The following is a 14,103-nucleotide window of genomic DNA, read 5'->3' as shown; positions in this document are numbered from 1 at the left end:
CAATGTGAACCAACCGATCCCAAGCTCCTGCTGAGCCTTCAGGTGCACACAATGGCATCCCCGTGCTGCCGGGTTTCGGCTCTTCTTGTTCCAGCTTACCTCCTGCACGCAGAAATGAAACCCTTGCAGCCTTCAGGGGGACGCTCCGGTGCTCCAGAGCCTGGTGACAGCTCCGGCAGTGCCCGCTGGGGGCTGAGGGCACGAGCAAGCAGCAGGCAGGGGAGCCGAAATTTCCTCTGTTGGAAGAGTTTCCCCCAGTTTGGGTGTCCTTGGAGAAACCTCCGCTGTAAAACAACACCAGAACAAAAACACTTCCCAGCCCTGCCTGACTTTCCTGAGATGGAGCAGCACCTTGCCCCCCTGCAACAGCCTGACCCCCCTGGCTGCTTATTGATGGCATTAGTGCCCATCGGGTTTGTCACGACCAGGAATAGCACCGACACCACTTTTTGCCAGGGAGGGGGTAGCGTGCACTCAGCGCAGGCTGAGCGACGAAACAAGTAGGATTATTTTAAGTATGTGAGGTTTTTTTTTCTTTGAAAGAGCGAGAGTAATTAACCACCAGAACATATTAGCAGCATATCAGGGATGCAGTAAATGCTCCATCACTTAGCTGCCTCAGACGAAAGCTGGCACTATTTCTAAAAGAAACCCTCTGGTTTCAGCACGCAGAAAGAGATGAACCAGCCAGCGCTCCGTGGGAGGCTGCGGCATGATGAGCATAATGGTCTCTCCTAGCTGCAAAACCTGCACATCTCGACACTTCCATTTCCTGGCTCTTATTAGCCAGCAGACGGCCGGGTTGCTCTGATTGCAAAGAGAGCAAGCAGATCCCTCGGCGCCAACAACAACAGTTGCTGCGGCTCGCGGCGAGCCCCGAAGCGTGTCCAGCGTGGAAACACCGGGACCTCAGCAGCAGCTTCCAGCAGGCGAATAAGTTGGGAGGCATCAGCGAGAGCACGGCCCAGGCAAGTTTGGTGCCGTTTGGGTGCAATCTGCTGGCACTGGGAACGACACAAACCACGCTGGGGAGCCAAAGGCGAGCGTGTGGTTCCTGGGAAGCGGGCGATGTGCTCCAACACGTCAGCCCCGACTTGTTTCTGTGCCTACACCCCTAGAAAGGGATGCTAATTAAAACTGCTGGCAGTCCCTGCAAGCACCCCGAAATGCTGGCAGCCCTGACACGGGCAGGGAGCTCTCTGAACCCACCACGAACCCTGCTGGAGCAGACGAGAGCCATACGGACCCGCAGGAATCCCGCAGCCCATGGAAGCACCTCCACCAACTCAGCCCCAGCACTTCTGTTTCCTCGTGGTTTCATCTCGGAGGTGCGCCGAAGTCTTATCCTCTCAACAGGTATTCCTGGACGTGGGCTCTAGCTAGCGCCTTTGATCTGGCAACGCAAAGAAGAAAACACTGAAGTGTTACATCTGAGGCGTTCAGCTCAAATTTAATTTTAGGGACATCTTCTCCCTTCTACGCGTGCAGTCCCGCATTAGCATGCACCAGAAGTACAGCATCCCCTTTAATGTTTACTCATCCTTAGATTGCAAAAATTGTTGTGTGAATTCCTTCTTCAATTAGTTCTGGTACTCCAAAAATAAAAAGTAAAAAATATTGTTCCGTTGCCAGTACAGTTATGATCACTTCTTTCCTTTATACTTTTATTCCCCAGAGTAACTTAAAAAGAAAATGCTTCTCCATCCTCCCCTGCAAAGCCCCCTTTAAAAAAATTTAAAACAAAACCAACCAACATTTCTGAAGGAAAGGCTTTTGTGGATGAAGTGCCACTTCCATTCACCTTTCCATCGCATAGGGGGAAAAAATAAAGATCAGAAGGAGGATTTAGACAAAAAGCCAACTAAGTAAAGCTAATTTTTTATACAGAAGAATCCTGCTAGTCGTATAGAGGGGCTTTGCTGAGTGGAGCAGAAAAGACATCAGAGGAGGATCTGCAGCAGGTTTTCAAACACTTCCAGCTACCTTCACAATGTGCAGTCTGTATTCCAAAATAAATACAGAGGCAATTTTCAGAGCACCCACGGTGTGTTGCAGGGTAAGCCCCCTGCATTGCTCACAGCTTTTGGCCCATGCAAGCCCCCCACACCCTGCAGAAAGCTCCAGGGGGACTTTCTGGGGCCGGACCCCCAAAAAACTCCTCCAGAAACTCACAGGGGTGGTGTCAGGAGCACGGCCGAATGCATGGGGGGTGCAAGTTCCACTGCCAAGAAGGAAGCTCGGCTCCAAAGCCCTGCAGCCGTGCAGCAAGCGCAGTGGCAGCGGCTTGAGAAAAGGTCTGGGAGGGCTGCCCAGGACCGCCCTGCTCCCTCCCTGCTCGCTCCCCGTGGCTGCCCTGAGCTGCTCAGCACCGAGTCCCGCGGCCCCACGCAGGTCACCGCTCCGAGCGCTTTCTGTGAGTCAGCCTTGAGGAACTCCCCTCCTTTTCTCCTTATTTCACAAAGGTGGCGTCTAAAGCACAGGTGAGTGTGCAAAGCCGCATGAACAGCGAGCAGAACAGGGCGCTCGGCCCACAACGCCCCCCATCCACAAAGGGGACTGGGCACCCGACATGCTCACAGTAACACCAGTGCCAGCTGGGACCAACCGAGGGACATCTCCCAGCACAGGTGGTTCCACCCATCACAGCCATTTCTTCGTGGCACTGGAGGAATCTACCTCATTGACAAAGGGCTCTGAAATCCCCACATGAAACATCCTGTACCCTTGGTGGTGTACCCTACAGTGGGGCTCGCACCACTTCTTCTGCACAGCAAAGGGAAAACACACACGGACTACAGCCCAGACCTGCCCCGACAAACCCCAGCTTTATAAATGAGCCTTCATAAAGAAGCAGGCCTGTGCACAGATAACAAGAGAAGTGCTCTTCTATGCCAGCGGAAAGCTAAGAGGTGTTCCCCCCGCGGGCTCCTGCTGCAGAGGTTATTTTGCACTCCGCGGAGCACGGCTGCGAGGTACGGCGCTGCCGCAGCACACAGGCTAGTGAAATCAAAAGAGCTTACCAGCACTCAGCGCGCGGCCTGCAGTTCCCATTTCAAGGAAGGAGAATTTGCATCCAAAGCACCGAGAGCACTTTAACTTGAGTTTGAAATAAATTCACAGCAGATACACGCCGCCAGCTCATGTCTGTGACCAGAATCCCAGCCAGCGCCTGCCTGGACTTCACCCCAGCCGTACAGAGCAGGGCCAGAACACGGTGAGGAGGACAAACATCTGCACCTGATACAGCGTGCACAGGCCCCAGCCGTTAGTCCTATTAGTGCTAATTAGAGCTACCACCCCCCTCAGCCTGAAAACGAAGGAGCATTTTATTTAACTCCCCTGGCAGCTCGCTCCTCCGCAGCACCCCACACAGTTTTAAGCCCACGTGGTTTTAAAGCCATGAAGCTGTCCTGTCCGAACTGCTGCCCTGATAAACGCTCTCCGTAAGTTCATTAAGCACTGCACTTAATTTTGCACAGCACGCTCCCCAGGGAGAGCCACGTGCGTGCCAAAGGGCGCTGCTGCGGCACAAGTCCGTGCAACGCTCGCTGCAGGCATTTGCAGGCGTGAAGCGGGGGAGCAGGCTCGGGGGGGGGGGGGGCGCTCTGGTCCTGCCGGGTGGGTGCCAAGCCTTGGACCAGCCCCGGACAGCTCCGCGCTCTGCACAGACAAGCCTTGCCCTGGCGGTACTGAGCAGGGCCCCTACGGGTTAATTCAACCAAATGAGGGCACCTTTAAAGTTTGGCTGTCCCAGAATCACAAAAAGCCCTTGCAGACAAGTACTAACAGGGTGAAAACTGGCTGAGATAGAGGTGGGGGGAGAGCAGCACCCGGAGCTGGGAGAAGCCTTCTCCAGGCTAAGAGCTCCCGGAGCAGGGCCCCGCCACCCACTGCTGCCAGCAGGGGACTCGTCCCCTACGGGCGCTTGCATCAGGCCCCCAGGCAGCCCTCGAGGGAAGGTTTGCCTCTTGAAGGCATGGCGAGTTATCCTCAGCCTCACCACCTCTTGCCAGTGCCCCGTTAGCAGGATGCTCGGTCTGCGAGTGCCATCTACAGGGTTCCCCCGCTCACCAGCTTCTCCTTCAGCTCTGCCCGCCCGCTCGGCACACGGCGTGGCAGGAGCCTGTGGCAGTAACGAGTACGGTCAAACCACGGAGCAAACGAAAGCCCCTTCATCCCCTGGCTGTGCCACCCTCCAGGACCAGCATTAGGCCACCAGTGCCCTGTGCACAGCCAGGGAGGACACAGGGACGCGGCCAAGAGCAGGTTGGCAGAGTGAGACACAGGAAACTCGGCTTCCCTTTTCTCCGGTGCCACTAATGTGCATGACCGAAATGTGCACAGCCACCCTCATTTGTAAGATGGATGGAAAGCAGATGTTAGTACCCGGGAACGCCCTTCATTTTGTTAAAAGTTTAATTCTTTGCACCGAGGAGCTAGGACAGCCCCCCCCCCCCCCCCCCCCCCCCCCCCCCCGCCATCTCCCAAAGCAATAAACAAAACAAAACTTGGCTCTTCCACAGTGGAATCACCCCTCCAGGGATTCACTTAGCCTTCGGTACAAGAGAAGGGATTAAGGTAAGAATAGGGAGGAAGGAAAGGGAGGAAACTTGAGAAAGTGGAAACAAACCCTGAGATGATCAATGGAGGTGAGCCCCGGGCAAAAAGACAGAAGTGTAACAACACAAAAATAATGCACAAAAAAGGTGAGAGCGTAACTGTTACCAAGCAGAAAGCAAGGCGGTGCCTGGTTAGGGCAGCTGAGCAGGGAAAGGCTCCAAAAAGGCTCCATCCCATGGGCTCAGCAGCACGCCAGGCACGTGAGGCAGCCCCGCAGAATAATCCCAAACGCTGGCTGCCAGGCACGCTGCAACGGAGGAGTCGGGTGAAACAGAACGGTTTATTTCATTTGTTCCGAGACACAAAGGAGGGGGGACTGTAAACAAAAGGAAAGTAAAACAATCAATCAATACAGGACTGGTTGCTATTTAAAAATAAATCAACAATTCAAGCAGGAGGGTGAAAGACTAGCTCCTCATTTCTGAGAGCACAGACAACACAATGCACTCAAGTGCTGTTTTATTGACTTCTTGGCAATCTGCTCATACCACAGGTCCATCTCCCAGCACGTTAATGCTGCGGATCCCATTCCAGTCACATGTACGAATGAAACAAAACAGAAGAACGTTGTTAACAATAGAGACCCGATGCTCATATCGCTCTCAGTCAACCTCATTAACCTCAGCAGACGGTCCAGTCAATTTGCCTAGCAGTTCAACACCAACAGGAGAGGCTTCGATACAGTCCTCCGAGAAGATCAGAGAGGCAATTATGTAAACTTTAGAAATTAGGCTTTGGCTTAAACAACAGTGATTGTTTCGAGCAAACTCCACAGCAGTCACCTGTGAGACACGCAGGCCGGTGACCGCGCAGCATCGCAGGGCACCGCGCGCTCCACCCTTGGTCCTCGCCACCCTGCTCTCATCGGCTCCGACAGCCTTGGTCCCTTCGCTTTTTTTTGGCACAGACTGGCAGGAGCTCTGCACAGATCAGCAGGAATGGACTGCCGGAGCCCACAGCACCTCCCACGAACATCCCAATTTGTTCCAGAGAAAGAAAGCGCAGCAGCAGCTGGCGAGGGATCAGCCTGCCTGGGGACAGGCGCACGCACGAGCACAGCGCCGCGCTGATGCCGCTCAGCTCCAGGACGGAGCCGCCTCACATGCACCTGGCTCAGCGCACACGTGCGTCTGTTTGCATCTGTGTATTTAAACCTGTTCTGAAAAACTACTATGAGTTCTAACCGCTGCAAAGGCTACCAACATGGATATCACACGTAGAGTAACTAAATCTGCAGCTGAAGCAACTACTGAACTGCTCTCATATTAGGAAAACAAAACACAAGGCTTAAGAGCCACTGTTATTAGCAAGACCCCCCCAAAGCCTGCACTGGCCACGTACCATGGGTGTGCTCTTCTACCTCTGTGACGAGTGGCTGCTGCAGTAGCTCCAGTTTATTTGTCCAGGAGAAGCAGAGATCAGTAAAGCTGTGCTGAGCTTTTGCTCGTACATACATAATCACACAGCTGAGCTGTGCTGATACATTTGTACTTGAAGGAGTCTCAGATCTGTAACTAGCATCTTTGTTTTCTCCTCTTATAAGATGCCTTTAACAATGATTTGGAGCTACTCCACATCAAACGGAGCAGGATTGTGAAGTCGTGGCCTGTGAGGAGCAACTCCAGGCTACAGACTGCTCCCGAGATGCAGGGTGGCTCAGCAGAAAGTGGAAATTGCCACCCATGGCCATGGACTGCAGCTCAAACTCGTCTCTAGCCAGAACAGCTTCGGATTAAAAGTGACAGCAATCTGACATTGCAGCTCCAGAATCACTTTTTCATTCTCCAGATGATGAAACTCTCTCCTTTAAAGAGGGCCAGCAGAAGGGCTTCTGAAAATATGTACGTGGTACATAAGTGTCGGGCCAGCACACCCTCTGGGCCTTCAACTTAATCATCACTTGCCTGTACAGCACAAGAATAGGGACCTCATTACACACTCTAGCTGCATCCCTCTGCATCTTTCCCTGCTCACATTCTAAATACCTACTACAGCAAAATCAAATTCTATCAAAATTATTTTCATGACAGGACCTACAGCTTGAGGTCCTCTCTTTGATCAAAATCATTCAAACTGTTAACATTAAAAAATCATTCCCTCCTGCAAGGAAAGGAAACTTATAAATTGCTAAACCCATCTGTCCAATGAAGAGCAGAGCCTAGAGAATGATCAAGTAAATCACCTCCGCTGAAGAAAGACCAATGAACGCGTCAGTCAAAACGCTGTGCCAGGGCATGTCAGCGGACTGAAAGAGTCAGGCTTACCTGGCTTGTGCACAATGCAACAGAGAAACAATTTTGTAAAGGGAATTGAAGAGCCAAAGAAAGTTATCAGCATGTTCATAGACCTGCCAGGCTGTAGAGGATCAAGGAAGCTACACTACTATGAATCAAACAAATCAGCTCTCTGATCACCCAAGGGGCAGCAACGGCCAGATCTAGCTATTACCGCTATCCTCACCGAGGAACGCAGCAAAGGCTTTCATCTCTGCATCAGCTAAACAAGCAGAAAGTACCTACAAGAGGCATGAAAGGATATAAATGATATGAAATTAGGGCACATCCAAGTGCGGTGTTCACATGACAGCATTACTAAAAATATATATATATTTAAAAATCTTTTGCCTGTGTGCAAGTCGGAGCTGCCAGCACCTAGGGTGACGTTTCTCCAGGAAACCTCTGAGAAAGGCTGCCCCTCGCACGGGTGAGCACCAGGACCACACCGCTCCATCAACCGCCTCACGAGGGATTTCGGTGCAGCAGCCAGACCCCGAGCTCCCAGGTAACCGCAGCAAAACCATTTGTCATTGCTACCTGATAAAGGTACCCTTCTGCCCCACTCTTTCTGTTAAGCATTGGTTTTGTCCCCTTATCTAGAGGATTTGCTAACCAAAAGAAAGGAGCCATTACTTCGGACATTCTCAATCTTCACCATAAAGGTAAAGTCCTTAGCCTTAAAGCTGCACCTCTTAGGGAGGGAAATCCCTGGCCCGCAGGGTAACTTCCCTTGGGTTCTCCTAACAAAGGCACTACCAATTTTGGGTGGAAGAAGGACTTAAGGATACAGGCCCAGAGTTTTCCAAGGAACGACCCTCCCTTCCTGGCTGAAATGTGCTGTGAACAGAAGCGCTTTGCAAGCAGTTTTCACCATTTTAGCAGTAGACCCACCTAACAAAGACATTCTAACACAGCCACCTTTGGTCCGACATTGTAAGAATTATGATATCGACACAATGCACAGGAATCCTCCAGTTTGCTGGGCTGACCTCAGACAGAGGCAGCAGCTCAAAATTCAGAAGCTTGGTAGATGTTACACATTTCTCCAGTGAAAGTACCATTGCAGCACCCTAGACTTGCAGCTGGGCAGAGCAGCCTGAACACTCAGCCCCACAGACTACACAGCCAGTAACTCCTGGAGAAACACTCCTTCGGGCCAAGTGGCACGTTTCATTTGTAAACATCTTTGCTCTGTAAACCCATGTAACGACCTGTACTATCGGGTGTAACAGCTAATGCCGCAACTACAGGAACGTCAATGCATTTAACTCACAGCTCTTTCCCCATACTATTCTATCTGAACTAAGGAAACTATCCAGCTATCCGTGCCCAACACTGGTATAAAAGACAACAAAAGCTCTCCCAACTCCACCATTAGATGCAGAGCTGATTACAGAGATGCTTACTAAAGAGGTCACCTGATACTGCATGAAGGAAAGAGGGTCAGCCTACAGAAGGAACCCACTTGCCTGATGCTTCAAGCTGACTGCCACAGTCAGGAGAGAGAGGGATATGAGCACCTTTCAAGTACCGACAGGCCAGCAGACACAGCTGCAGCACTTGAGTCCAGAGCCATTAGATTTCAAATGCTGAGGATTCATCCAGGAGCCACATTTTCCTTACTGTCTCCCTGTGCAGTTGGCAGCACTCAGTGTAGCATCCTTTAGCTTGCAGCTCCACCTTTCCCCAGAAACATGTGTAAAGGAAACAGGTTTGGTCCCCTTTCCCCTGCCCCAGCTACCAAAGTATGTGCTTTTAATAGTCATTATAAGCAATTATAAAAAAATAAAACTTGAGCATTGGTAAGGTGATTCCACCGGTGGACTTGCACCCCCGTGGGCAGTCTTTGCAGTTGGTGCCACTGGTCCCAAATCATCTGGAAAAAAAAAAAAAACAACACACACACAACACCCAGCATCAGAGTGAGCACATACAACTTGACAGATCATTAGCAACCTCAAAACAGCTGGGGGAGCTGAGAGGCCAGAAGCAAGCCATGCCTAGCTTTAATAGAATATTCTCCAGAGAAATCAAACTCGCATGACCCAGGGAATGAAAGCACACTGCTATGAAAGCAGGAATGGATGCCTCAACAGGACCATGAATTTAGCTGCGACTTGACTTGGGAGCAATTCACCCGCTTGAGAAACAGACAGCTTTATTTCCAAGCCAGTGCAGGGAGCCTCAGACTGGGCCACGAGGGATGTCTATCTGTCCCTCCTGCTGGCCTGCTGAGCACACAGCACAACGTGGTGCCCCAAACACCGACCGTCTGCGAGACCAGGACTGGTGCTCTTCAGGGTGCTGGTCAGGAGATGAAGAAAGGCAAAATAAAGTCCACGTGCTGACACAGAAAGACCACACGCAGCAGATTCATTTATGCAGAGCTGATTACACGATCTGTGCCAAAGCTTCCACCCCTTAGGAAAGGATTCTGTTAGTTTCTCGTGAGGAAAAGAGAAGCATAGGAAATACCCGCTTACCGCCTCAGATTCCGTGTTTCAAACACTGTGTCCTCGTCACTGTCGAGCGAAGCCATCTCTATGTTCTCATCGTAATTTGACAGAAGGCCATATTTCTTCCGCTGCGGCTTCTTCAACCTGAAATTAGTTTTGAGCTCTCTGGGTCCCTCTGATCTAGAGCTGAGGGCACACAGACGGCAGAGTGAGTGCTCCGTCACCTGCAGCACAACACGTTCACACGGAGACGGGGCCTTACAACTGCATGGGCGCAACAAACGGGACCGGGAGGCTTTTTATCATTAATTAATAGTGGCATGAATGTACAGGGCTGTTTCCCCTGCCATAGTGAAATGCCTCCGTGCAGCTCCTGGCCTGGCGGAGGAAGGGGAGACAGGACAAATGGGCACAACTTGGCCAGGGAGGGCAAACCGGGTACTGGGACAGGACAAACTGGGTACCGGGACGGGGCAAACCGGGTACTGGGACGGGGCCCGCACTCACCGGACTGCCCGCAGGAGGAAGTAGAATGCAGCCAGCGCAGACAGGGCGCTGAGCACGTACAGGGCCCGCTTCAGCACCGGCAGCCCCAACCCAGGCAGCGGCCCCGGCCCTGGCCGCGTCCCGTTACCGGCAGCCACCCGCGGCACCTCCGTGGCATTGAGCGGGGCCAGGGCGGTCGGGGTGGCAGCCCAGCTGCCTTGTAGCAGCAGCAGGAGGAGGATGAGGAGGAGGCAGCGGGGCTCCGGCCGCAGCATGGCCGGGCGGCTCGGAGTGGTGCTGCGGCGGGGCAGGCACAGGAAGGCGGCGGGCCCGTGCTGTGCAGTGCAGGCACCGTCCGGGCCCGGTGGAGCTGCATGCGGCGTTCCGGGGCAGCGCCGTTCCGCAGGGCCCTGGGTCGGTGTGAGGCTCCCTGCATGGGGCTGGGCTCAGCGGGGCGCTGCGGAGGCTGCCCTTCATGTCCCACTACCGCCACTGCGGCCCTCACAGCCTGAGACCCCCGCCACCGGCGCCATTTCCCCCTCAGAACCACCCCGACCTCCTGAGGGCCGCCATTTCCCCCTCGCAGCACGACTCCTTCGCCCAGGGGTGCCGTTTCTCCTCAGAGCTGCCATTTCTCTTCACCACACAAACCCCAGTCTCAGGGTCTCTGCTCCACTTTCTCCCCTCACGCAGTCAGGGCAGCCGCAGCCCCTCGTGCCCTGCAGAACTGCGGATGAGGGCCCACAGGATACCACCGACCATCCCCTCGGCCTTGATGGGAGCCCTTGTCACCATCCTGGGGTGTTCACTTGGTGGGGGACAGTGAGCAGCTCACAGCAAACGCACGCAGCAAACCTTTCTTCCAAATTCCCCAGCTCTCACAGTGGTGAACATTTAAAACCACAGCACAAGAGCTCCAATGCCCCAGGTGGTTTACAAACCACCCTAAAGCATTGTCCTTTTGGGGAAAAGCCTGAGCTGTCTGGGCATATCAGACTTGTACAAAAATAACCAAACAATTTCAGCCTGGACGTGGGTCACCCCTCTCAGCTCACACCAGTAGGTGTCACAGCAGCCCCATGGCACCCAAGCACCGTCTGGAGATCACAACTGCATTTTGCATCCAGCCCCTGCAGCTAGCTATCCCCAGGCACAGCCCAAACCCATCCCAGCAACAAATCATTAATGCAGCGCTGTAATTAGTGATGTCGAAATAACAACATCTCAAACTAGGCCTGTTTTTACACCTATAATTATTTTTGCTTGTGTTTAAGCATCTAGGCAACCTATATAGGAACATACGGTCTTTCAAATGTTTTGTAAGTATTTCCAGATTGAACTTGTTTAAAATTCACCTGACTGCATTATTATTTAAAATCAGCCAAAGTTTCTCACGCTCTCAGTCCTATATTTAATATCATCCTCCATTAACATACAAAGTGCAAATTAAAAATTACCAGATACAGCCCCCAAAAATGTATCAGCGGATTTAACTGGAAGCACTGCTCATTTAGATAATTGGAAAAAGGTTAAAAAAAAGTAGATTTCAGGAAGTAGGCTTCATAATCATTCCCATTCTGCATGAACAGAACGCCCCCAGGGCTCTTGTAGACCCTTATCACTGCACAGAAAATTGTGATGGAAAATTGTGATGTCCGTAGTAGGGCAGCAAACCCTACACGCTGAATTCCCACTGAATTCCTTTGTGCCTGGGAGTCCCCAGCAAGAAAGAACACTTCTTAATAAGAGCAGGTTTTTAAAACTAGAGTTACCCATTAATTTAGCTTATTTGTACCAGCTAAGTGTCTGGCCTCCATCACACCTGTCTGCTCTGCAGAGCTAATTCAAGCAACAACAGAAGGCAGACGCCTCGGTAGGTCCATGTACTGGCAAGCAGCTACAACCTTCCTTAATAGCCAGGCTTTACACTGTGGACTGGAGAACACACAATCAATCCTGCCCTTCAAATACCACGGCAGTAATTGTTACCAGGCTCAATACCCACAGCTGCATAATTTCTTCAGGCACTTAGGCTGTACGAGCAGACTTCTTTTTTTGCATAATACATGCTTAAAAGACTATTCTTCAAGTGGGACTTAGCATAACCAACAGCCAGAGAAGCAGCTGTTAAAGATGGAGGGTCGGGGTGACAAAAGCAGGATAAATCAATCAAATTTGTTCTTTTAACACAAAGGTAGGCAGAACAGTAGCAAAGAGAACCAGAAACCCTCTTAGTGCTTTGTCCAGCTACCACATTGCAGTCTCCTGCCTCATTCTACGCAAAGCCGCCAGAGATGCATTCACAGCTGTCAGCCTTTCCATCAGTATAAATCCTCCTTATTGAGCTGCCACATTTTGGGGATTTAAGCAAGAATGAGACCTCATTTTTCATGAGAATCAGGCACCTGCATCAATTCAGTTTGAACCAATTGAGCGTGGTTACAGTGGCAGCGGGTCTCTTAGGAACGCAGCATTCATTTTGGAGCAGCAGCCCTGTGCCAGCCATCAGTCAGACCAGGGCAGGAGCGGAAAAAGTAATCTAAGCCGCTTCCGCTCTGCTGTGTAGCACGGCAAGACACAGGTCTAGCATTTCGAGGATGACAGCCTGAAGGGCAAAAACTTTTAAGGACAGTTTGGGTTACAGTGTGATGTATCGGAAAACATCCTCCACTACTCAGGGAAGAAGAGTTTGTAACTTGAAGCATGCAAGAAATGAGTCAAGGACAACTGAAGGAATTCAGCAACCAGCACTCATCTGACTTCATAGACTTGGTAGCAAGTAGATAAAATTAACAGTTATTGCATGCATACAGGAGAGGAAGAAAAGGGCAGTTTGCTTTGATGCAAGGTAGAGAAACCCAAACTGCAGCAGTTAATGAAATTGCAATACAGTACCTTAATTAAACAAACACAAGCGTTTTAACTCCTGCACTACTCTTGGCAAAAGACAATAGCCATCGCAAATAAAAGGCAACATCTGCTAATGTGAGTAGATGGCAGTACTTTTATTAGCCATTCTGTTCCACGGAGTCAAAGAAGTCCACACAAAATTGCAGATTCTCCAATCGGTGGCTTATGCACATTGAATCTGTGGCTGAATTTCCGATTCACAGACACTAGCAGGAATTGGTCTCATTACGTATCTCCTCTTTAGACACAGAGAAATGTTTTGGTACTGAAGTAGCTACATGCAGTATTTTAAAACTTGCCAGCTGTTACGAGTCAGATTTCTTATTGACACCCATCCAGGCAGCCCAATTTACCCTGCCCCATGCTGGGCACTTTCCTGGCATTAGACTGGTGGAAGCACCTACTATTTGGTTATCTACAGAGCACAACTCCACTTCTGGAAAGATTGTGGAAATGCTATTGTGCTCTAAAAGCCTTTGGAAAGCATTTTATATCATTTTCCCCCCACTTCCAAAAGGGGGCTGCTGTATTAATACCTTTTAAGGGATGACTCGGATCAGGTAACTTTGCACGATGTAATTACACCACCCTCAACTGGTACCTTTGTTTTTCCATCTTACTCTATGTGATCCTAAAACCCAAAAGGTAAAGCTTTAGCTTTCAAGCTAAAACTCAAAAGCAGAGTTACAAATACCCACTTCATCAATATGGGAATCCTAAAGCAGCTTCACCTTGAATCAAGTACTCAAAGACCAAACAGCAGTTGCAGGCAGGTGAATCTCACGTGCCATCTGAGAACTGAAATGCGTGGAATTTTAAGAACATACAGCCACTTGTACAAGTAGCAGAAACATCACATTTCAATTTTTGTAAGCAAAATAGTTTTAATTGCACTAATGTGTATGGGAAGAAATCATTCCTTATCCAAGCTCAAAATGGCTTTTAGCATTCAAGTGCTAATTAGACTTCTGCATTCGTTACCATTTCAAGCATTCCTCAACTGGCAGAAGCAGCCTCTCTTCTGCACACACAATATTCATCGTTTATGTAAATACTATCTGATAGCTCCCGTCAGATGTAGCCGCTTCACTACTGAAGTTTTTACAGATGCACTAACAATGTAATTAGGCCACTTAATTCAAGGTTACAACAATACAATTTAAATTCTTCCTCAAAGTTGACCTTACAGACAGGCTACCTTACCTACCCTCTGTCCACCTCCCCCCAACCCCCCCCCGGACATTTTTTGTAGCTTTAGCTAGGCAATACACAACAAATAACTAAGTTTTTCTTGTATGCCTTGGCCACAAGCTAATATTCATCTTTTTTCCCCACAAAAGTACTACAAAGATTCA

The 14,103-nt window shown here is 50.5% G+C and overlaps 1 protein-coding gene across 2 annotated transcripts; it reads right to left on the bottom strand.

Annotated features, from left to right (window-relative positions):
• Nucleotides 1-4,881: 4,881 nt before the first annotated feature.
• Nucleotides 4,882-10,201, bottom strand: FAM174C (family with sequence similarity 174 member C). Of its 2 annotated transcripts, none has more exons than XM_040537694.1 (3): nucleotides 9,860-10,201; nucleotides 9,380-9,538; nucleotides 4,882-8,772 (listed from the first exon to the last, which is right to left on the bottom strand). In XM_040537694.1, exons 1-3 carry the CDS (start codon nucleotides 10,111-10,113, stop codon nucleotides 8,769-8,771), a joined length of 417 nt encoding a protein of 138 aa, XP_040393628.1. In that variant the 5' UTR covers nucleotides 10,114-10,201; the 3' UTR covers nucleotides 4,882-8,768. The 2 variants fall into 2 exon arrangements, with proteins under 2 accessions (XP_040393628.1, XP_040393629.1); XM_040537695.1 differs by having other exon boundaries at nucleotides 9,380-9,496; nucleotides 9,860-10,192.
• Nucleotides 10,202-14,103: the final 3,902 nt, after the last annotated feature.

Source organism: Cygnus olor, chromosome 26 (genome assembly GCF_009769625.2).
Source record: "Cygnus olor isolate bCygOlo1 chromosome 26, bCygOlo1.pri.v2, whole genome shotgun sequence".
Taxonomy (NCBI): domain Eukaryota; kingdom Metazoa; phylum Chordata; class Aves; order Anseriformes; family Anatidae; genus Cygnus; species Cygnus olor.
Note: the sequence above shows the minus strand (reverse complement) of the source record. Positions and strands in the feature narration are given on the sequence as shown.

What these genes read in the sequence shown, in the direction of transcription:
- FAM174C (XM_040537694.1), bottom strand. Translation starts at nt 10,113, where the DNA reads ATGCTGCGGCCGGAGCCCCGCTGCCTCCTCCTCATCCTCCTCCTGCTG. An exon ending in TTCCTCCTGCGGGCAGTCCG is followed by an intron (nt 9,539 to 9,859) that starts GTGAGTGCGGGC and finishes GTGTGCCCTCAG; the next exon opens with CTCTAGATCAGAGGGACCCA.